This window comes from Salvelinus sp. IW2-2015, linkage group LG13 (assembly GCF_002910315.2).
Source record: "Salvelinus sp. IW2-2015 linkage group LG13, ASM291031v2, whole genome shotgun sequence".
Classification (NCBI taxonomy): Eukaryota; Metazoa; Chordata; class Actinopteri; order Salmoniformes; family Salmonidae; genus Salvelinus; species Salvelinus sp. IW2-2015.
In genome coordinates, this window is record NC_036853.1 from 19344862 (window position 1) to 19353672 (window position 8811).

General features: G+C 39.7%; 1 protein-coding gene and 1 pseudogene across 1 annotated transcript; one reads left to right on the forward strand and one right to left on the reverse strand.

Moving 5' to 3' along the window:
* Positions 1-1197: 1197 nt before the first annotated feature.
* On the reverse strand, positions 1198-2153 carry LOC111972379 (dolichyl-diphosphooligosaccharide--protein glycosyltransferase subunit DAD1). The gene is made up of 3 exons (XM_023999426.2): positions 1838-2153; positions 1530-1690; positions 1198-1428 (listed from the first exon to the last, which is right to left on the reverse strand). The coding sequence occupies exons 1-2, from the start codon at positions 2046-2048 to the stop codon at positions 1560-1562; spliced, it is 342 nt and encodes a 113-aa protein (XP_023855194.1). The 5' UTR covers positions 2049-2153; the 3' UTR covers positions 1198-1428; positions 1530-1559.
* Positions 2154-3068: 915 nt separating this feature from the next.
* LOC139028470 ((Lyso)-N-acylphosphatidylethanolamine lipase-like) lies at positions 3069-4754 on the forward strand (annotated as a pseudogene).
* The last annotated feature ends 4057 nt before the right edge of the window (positions 4755-8811 follow it).

An 8811-nucleotide genomic window follows, 5' to 3' on the forward strand; every position in this document is an offset into this window, starting at 1 on the left:
GCAATATCTTTTATTTAACTAGGCAAGTCAGTTAAGAACAAATTCTTATTTACAATGACAACCTAGGGTTAAACTGCCTTGTTCAGGGGCAGAACGACAGATCTTTACCTCGTCAGCTCGGGGATTCGATCTAGCAACCTTTTGGTTATTATTAACGCTCTAACCACTAGGCTACCTGGCGCTTAGGTCATTACTGTCATTATTGAACTGTCCCTGCACTTCCAGTCAGGGTAAATTACAGGGGCACAATCAAATTATATGAATGTTGTCTTGAAATTTCATGTGCYTAGTTGAGGACTCTTCTTTGAGTCATAAAAGTGCATTGAAATTGCTTAGGAATTATGCACTCTTTGGAGTGGTGTGTGGCCACTTGGAGACACCAGTTAGTCCTKTCACTCAAACCCTTGTAATTGTTTTGTTGCACCTACCCCACATTTTCCAGGAATCATCTTATCATGTTACTGAATGTATCCAGAGTATTTTCAGATTTTGTAATCAACAAATGTGGCATTAACTACAGTAGAATACACGTAAAATCAACAGTGTAATGTTTGGATTCAGTGTACACACCTTTGGTCTAATCATTTTCCCATAATCTCCAAACTGTGCCTTATCAATCGCTACCATGGTTATGCATATGCTTTTCATATTTCTTCTGTAAGAAACATTTCAATTTAGCCCTATACATATAGGCCAATTCCCATATAAAGAGTTAATATGTATTTTTAACACTATAATTTGTTTGCGAGCATGATAGCTGTACTTTAAGTTTATAATTGACGTAGCTTGTTTGCCATCAGCCAATCGGCATATCTCAACAAGTTCAAAGCACGTGAATGCATCCAACTCATATTTACGACTTCACAACTGATAATTACCACCTTCCCACTTTGTTATGAGCACAGCACAAGGTCAACTTTGGATAGATAGTTGATATCCCATTGGGCTGTGCACAATAACCTGGGGACAAGTTTACAGAGAAAAAAAGCATCCTTGAATTTAGTGTATGCCTCTGCCTTTAATATTTGAAAACTACAAGTCTAAAGGTAATCATTAGGTCAAAGCTATTGCCCTACAATGCAAGTAGCTTTATTACAATAAGTCCAAAATGTGGAGTCTTCTCCAGTGCTAGCAATGGAATGATGTCTCCTAAGAAAATACTGGCAAGGAAAGACATTTCATTAGATCACAACTCAGTAGCTTTTCAACAGAATTCTGTTTCATTTATTTCAATCTCAAGTGGATTGCAACAATCATACAAACAGTACAAAATAATTATTTCAGAAACACAAATGACAGGAATTTGTAGAATATATAGYCCATTACTGTCATTATTGAGCTGTCCCAGCACTTCCAGCCAGGGTAAATCTAATTGTATGAATGTTGTCTTGAGGTGACAGGTGCATTTTGGTCATGTCGGTTGTTCATCTGTGAAATGAAATAAACATGAATCATGTTAGTAACATGCTGACAAATAACACTGGATAACAATTAAAAACATTGATGGTGTGTGTGTATACTGTTCACACCTGTTCTGAAGATCCAAATCATTGGTTTTCTCAACCAATGAAATTAATAACCACGAGGTGCAAGACAGTGTGGGCTAATAAGAAATCTGCAAAGGCCCTCTCCTGGGAGATGGACAGGAAGTCTCCTTTGTTATCTGGATTAATCTGGATACGCAGGCAGACTGTAGGCAGGGATGGACCACAGAGAAGATCGATTAATCAGCAATGATGGTTGCTACCATTGATTATCTTCATATTTCAGTGACGTATAATACTGCTGAATGTCACAAGATTATGCAAATAAATTGACTGTGAAGTGTGTCAATTACCTCCCAGGATGAAGGCGCCAACACATGATATGAACCCGGCCAAGAAGCTGTTGAATGGGAAGGTGCCAACCAGCAAGCAGTACAGAAACTGCAATGCACCGGTTAGCAAGATGTAGAAAAGGTACGCGTCGACCACTTTCAATTTATTCGATGTTTTGGTCGTGTATTCTTCCAGGAATCGAGAAATAACTGAAATTACCGAGTTGGACATGTTTTCTTATGAACAAAAAGGCCCAAAAGGTGCGGAGAGAATCAAACTGTTTGTCAAATACGCTTCCGTCAGACGTAGCACAAAAATGACGTGTCAATAAAACTGGTGTAACAATAACAACATTCCCTCCTGCACATATAATCCACTGTACAGTAGTTCCATATTACAAAACAACGACCATCGGTCGACTTTGATTCTACGTGTTATGACTATGTCCCTGTGTGCCTTTWGTTTGCGATGAACGATATTGAACCAATGTAAATTAGTGGAATGAATTAAGAAAAGTGAGCACTTTGGTTTGATAACCGTTTTGCATGGTAGACACTAAGGATTGAGTATTTTATTTTTATGAATTGGTCAATTCTAGTGGCAATTTGATTTATGCTGTTGATCATAAAGTGTGTACATATAATAATAAATGTTTCTCGAACTTTCTTATATCTCTAAGATATAGGACAGACACTTCGGAACAAACTTCCTTTAAATACTTTTTTGGAGTGTGCACAGCTGTCATCAAGGCAAAGGGTGGCTACTTTGAAGAATCTCAAATATAAAATATATTTAGATTTGTTTAGAACATTTTTGGTTACTACATGATTCCCTATGTGTTATTTCATAGTTTTTATGTCTTCACTATTATTCTACAATGTAGAAAATAAGAAAAATAAAGAAAAACCCTGGATGGGTAGGTGTGTCCAAACTTTTGACTGCTACTGTATATATTTATTTTACTTTAAGGGATCTTAAAATTCAAAACCAAATAGCAAATTATCCTTGATATGACCTTCTTAAAGCAATTCTATATAGCTTAGTAGAGCATTTTCAGATCAAGTATTACTTGATTCTTAGACAGTGCTTAGACTGTTCAGTGACGAAAATAAGGGGTTAAAAACATGTTAAAAATAAATAATGTTTCCTGATCTTTCTTATATCTCTCACATATAGGACAGACAATTCCAAACAAACTTCCTTTTGAATCTTTTGCAGACTATCTGTTCCATGTAGTGAATTTGTTATGCAATGCTTTTGTATGGGTTAATAGATGTAAGGCCCAAAATAATTTTCCTAATTGGATATTTTTAATACTTTTTATATTCTTAAAATAATTCAAACTCAAATAGCTAAATGTTTCTTGGTATGACCTTCTTAAAACAATTCCATATAGCTTAGTACAGATAACAATACTGAACCAAAGTAAGTTTGTGGAAATAATCATGAATAGTGAGCACTTTGGTTTGATAACAGTTTTGCATAGTAGACATTTAATGAAAATGTAGTATTTTGTTTTTGAAGTGTGTGTCCTCTCTGTAAGTCAGTATCTTGCTGGGAATGGTGTGCCCTCATGGTGCCCCACGTCCATGTCCATTCTGAAGAGCACAGAAGCCAAGATCCTTGACAGTGAGTTCCCTTATCTAATATGTCTGAAAGCATTTCACAGGTACCCACCAGTCCTGACTTGACTACTTGATTATGCCACATTGTATCACCTGTAATTTTTGTTGTCTCACCTCCCTTCCTCTCCTTTTCCGAGACTCAAAATGATGTGTGGGCTCATTTTGTGTCCCTACCCAATCAGGATCTGGACCCTAACTGTCACCAACAGGAACCAGCTAAATGCTCCCAAGCGTGGTACTGTCTCTCCCCTTCTCTATAGTGTTTTTGTCAGTCAGTACCAAATACTCACTTTTCCGGTGGAGCGGACATACCTTTTGTACTACATTGAGTCCGCCTAACCATTTCCCTTTTCCTCCACTCTTCCAGTTGCACAGATACCTCTTGGGATGGTCCATGATATGGATTTGGGGGAGGGGGAGGGTTTTGGATACTTAACCTAGACCCTTCTGTCACTCTCAACCACTCTTTGTGTTTGACTTGCTGGGTTTCGGACATAGCTCCAGACCCCAATTCTCCATGGACTCAGCTCTGGCTGAGGAGCAGTCAGTCAGAACTGGAGGCGGGCCCTTGACCTGGATCGCATGCTCCTATTGGGTCACAGTCTGGACGACTACTTGGCAACATCTTATGCCATTCAATACCCTGAGAGGTCAGAGGAGAAGTTTACATTGACACACTCTTTAGAGGCTAATATTTGGCTTTTTGATGAAAAGCATATGAACTTGGCGTAACATGGCTCTTTCTTCCTTTCCCTATCAAAGTCAGTAACCTGATTCTGGTTGACCGCTGGGGCTTCCAGCCCATGCCTGTGGATGCAACCTCAGGATTGACCAGACCAGGCTGCCCTTGGGCCCTAATAGCCTTTTCCACTCTCTTCAACCCACTGGCATTGATCCGAGCCGCAGGACCCTGGGGTGAGAGGGGACTGGTTGTCTGGGTGGCATGGCCTGTGGTTCAGGGATGAAAGTTAATATAGGTTAACTCTTTCTTTTGATATTTTGTCTCCTTTTTCCCCTAATCTTTACTACCCCATCTCTCTTTCCCAGGTCAAAAATTAGTTAACAGATTTAGTCCGGATTTCAATGGGAGGTTTCAGGGCCTACTTGATCAAGACACTATAGACAGATTGGCTGACATTGTCATGAAAATGATGCTCTCACATTGATGTGGCTGGAAGATGTGCTTTGTTATGATACTGAACAGTCATATATCTAGCAACAATGACAAGAAGCTGCCTTGTGGGGAATCGTAAGTGGCTCATTTCAGCTCGTTGTATCTTGTTATTGATACCATGTCTTGTTTTGGGGTGTTTTGGCTGATGTCATGTCTATGCTAATATAGCAAAAATTCACTAGCTAGCTAACCAACAACTGTAAGGATGTATTTGAGAGACAAGTGCTCATTGTGCAAATTTATTTATGTTTTCAATAAACATTTTCAGACAAAATATAGTCTGGTGTTTAACCTTCCCATGTTACCCCGCTCTGCCGCAGACAACTGGCTTCCAGTCGAAGCGCACATCAACTACAAGACCATGGTACTTGCCTACGGAGCAGCAAGAGGAACTGCCCTTCCCTCCCTTCAGGCTATGCTCAAACCTTACAACCCAACCTGAGCATTCCGTTCTGTCACTGCTGGTCTGTTGGCCCTCCTACCCCTACGACAGTTCCCACTCAGCCCAGTACAAGTTTTTCTCTGTACCCCAGAAGCTAGGACAGCAGAGCCCTTGCCCATCTTCCTGAAAACATCTGAAACGCTACCTCTTCAATGAATATCTTAAATAATCCCAAAGTACCCCTCGCAGCCCTTCCTGGTAAAATGTAGCGTAAAAGTCACCTATCACCCATAGTGCTAGGAGAAGTATTTGTAAATAAGAAATCATAGCCAAGCCCATACTTAATTTAGGATTTTTTAACCTTTTATTTTAACAGGGAAGAATGTGCTCTGTATAATATATATATATATATATATATGTGTGTGTGTGTGTGTGTGTGTATATATACACTGCTCAAAAAAATAAAGGGAACACTTAAACAACACAATGTAACTCCAAGTCAATCACACTTCTGTGAAATCAAACTGTCCACATAGGAAGCAACACTGATTGACAATAAATGTCACATGCTGTTGTGCAATTGGAATAGACAAAAGGTGGAAATTATAGGCAATTAGCAAGACACCCCCAAAAAAGGAGTGATTCTGCAGGTGGTGACCACAGACCACTTCTCAGTTCCTATGCTTCCTGGCTGATGTTTTGGTCACTTTTGAATGCTGGCGGTGCTCTCACTCTAGTGGTAGCATGAGACGGAGTCTACAACCCACACAAGTGGCTCAGGTAGTGCAGTTCATCCAGGATGGCACATCAATGCGAGCTGTGGCAAAAAGGTTTGCTGTGTCTGTCAGCGTAGTGTCCAGAGCATGGAGGCGCTACCAGGAGACAGGCCAGTACATCAGGAGACGTGGAGGAGGCCGTAGGAGGGCAACAACCCAGCAGCAGGACCGCTACCTCCGCCTTTGTGCAAGGAGGTGCACTGCCAGCGCCCTGCAAAATGACCTCCAGCAGGCCATGTATATATATGTGTATGTATGTATGTTCGTAGGTGGCTCGTGTGTGTCCCCATTCAATACTTTAAATTGCCCAAAAGGCACCAGAATATCAAGATAAAATGTGTTTTAGAATTTTGTTCCAGCAATACGGTGCATTAAAACTAATAGCAGGTTTACCCATCTCGGTGGAGACCCTAGGAACCTGAAGAGTTAACCAATCCTGTGAACGGGTTAGGTGACTCAGGTGTCTATACATCAACAGAAAAGTTAGATAAGATGGAAGTTTATGAAGTAGGGGCTTGAAAACAAAAAAGGGAGTAATGTAGAGATCTACGGGTCTTTAGCGAAGTCCAGATAACCTTTTGATACAGGATGCAGTAAATGAGTATCAAAACTGTTGCCTGTAACAAAACGAAGGGCACTATTGTAGGTGACATCCAAAGGTTTAAGAGTAGTAGCAGCTGTACTTTGATGAATAATATCACCATAATCAAGAACAGAAAAAAAGGTTGACTGAATAATCTGCTTCCTACTGCTTAGAGAAAGACACCATCTGTTTCTGTAGAAAAAGCCAACCTTAAATCTTAGCTTCTTAACCAGCTCATCTATAGGTTTTTTAAACTTCAAATCCATTTCCATCCAAATGCCTAAGTATTTATATGCATGAACACGTTCAAACCATCTAATGAGTAAACATGTAGTTCATCTGAAACATTCATACGAGAGTTTAAAAACTACATGTATTTTGTTTTAAATTAGCAAGAGATTCTGGCATAGCTATACAATCTGACTGTAGTTTTGACACAGCCAGATCAACAGTTGGGGCAATAGCATACATAATAGTACCATCCACATATAGATTAAATTGACAGTTTTTAACAGATTGACCAATGGTGTTTATAGAAATAGTTAAGAGAACAGGTCCCAAAATTGACCCCTGTGGTGCATCTTTATGTACAGTACTTCAAGAAATGAACTTAACCCCGTCAATCACAATGGCATGAGTTCTGTCACTAAGATAATCATGAAACCATGAACAGGCATCAGAGCTCAGGCCTATCGAGGACAACTTATTAAATAAAATAGCATGATCGACAGTATGAAAAGCTTTTGACAGGTCCACAAACAGCACATTTCATTATAGCGTCTAAAGTATTGACAAGATCATTAACAACTAAAATGGTTGCTGTAATAGTGTTATGCCTAGGCCTAAAACCTTATTGGTTTACATTCAAAATACATTTCTCAGATAAAAAAGAGCAAAGTTGTACATTTACCAAGCTTTCAAGAATCTTAGCAAGACAGGAAGCCTTGAAATGGGCCAATATTTATTAAGATCACTACTAACCCGGCCTTTATGGAGTGGCAGCACTGATTTCCATACTTTTTGAATATTTCCTGAAACAATGTTTAAAAATGTGGGTTACTGAGCCAACAATGATGGGCGCTGCACTCTTCAGCAGACCAGGATCCAATTGTTCGGCCCATCTGGATTTCTTATTGTCTATTGCTAGCAAAACATTCAGGACTTGTTTTTCTGTAAATAGCCTAAAATAATAATTTCTCTGATGTTTCAACAAGTTTCCCCTATCAGCATCCAGCCCAACATCATTGTGAATAGGCGTAGAAGTTATTTCAAAGAGAGAGCCTGCTGAAATAAAATGGTGATTAAATGCATCAATGATGGAATTTTTTCCTGTAATGAGGCCAGTGTATGAATTAATTTATTGTGGCAGAGAGGAGGAAGTAGAACTCTTCAGGGATTTGACCGTTTTCCAGAATTTTGCCTGGTTCCCATTACAATTCGATCTACCTTTAACCATACATTTTTTGAAGGGAACATGATTATCCACAATAGTATAGAAGGCTCAAAGCTAAATCAGGGTCAGGGATAGCTGAACTACAGTCAAGGTCACTAATAGAAACATATTAGTAGAAACATATTTCTAGTAGAAACATATTTCTCTGATGTATTCGTTAAAATAAGACCAATCAGAGTTGACTTTGAAGGATTTTTAGGGTTGGACTGTGTAGGCTTAGTCATCAGCTGGGTTAGGTTTAGATTATTACACATGCATTTTAGGTTGTCTGAGGCCTGCATTTCCCAATCATAATTTAGGTCACCCAGGATGATAACTTCTGATTTAGTAAAAAGAGACAAACGAGTTAATTCCTCAAGTGCACAAAGGTTAGCAGAGGGAGGACGGTAGACCCCAATAACAGTTATGGAGCAATTATTCCCCAGACAAAGACTCAATATTATTATTATCAGAATGAGTCTAGAATGTCCCCAGAGATCCAAGTTTCAGTCAAAACGAGAATGTCCGGATTCGTCTGCATAGCCCAGATCTTGATTTAATCCAGTTTAGGAAGTAAGCTCCTGATGTTCAGATGCATCAACCCAAGTCCTTTACGATTTTTAGTCACAAGGAGTCTCCAATTCAAACAAGCTATGTTCAATAGGCAGTTGCAGGCCCTGTCTGACGGTTGATATTGATATAGTTGGTATGGCTATAAGATTGCACCATTTGGTCTACCGAGGGGTAGACCAAACCGAGGGGGTATTCAAGTTTATGGAATTCACATTTGACCTAAAAGCACTGGGTGAGCAGACCACAGTGGGCTTCTCTTTTGAGCTAACAATAGCAGACCTAAGAGTGGAGTTCAAACGAATGGGTACAAGATTACAACTGACAACACACCTGAAATCATCCTCACAGTCCCTCACTCCTCCCCCTTCTCTTTCCCTGTCTCAGGTGGTTGAGGGAGCTGCTCATCAGGTCTATGTTGATCAGCCTGAGGAGTTCAGAGTTGTGTAGAC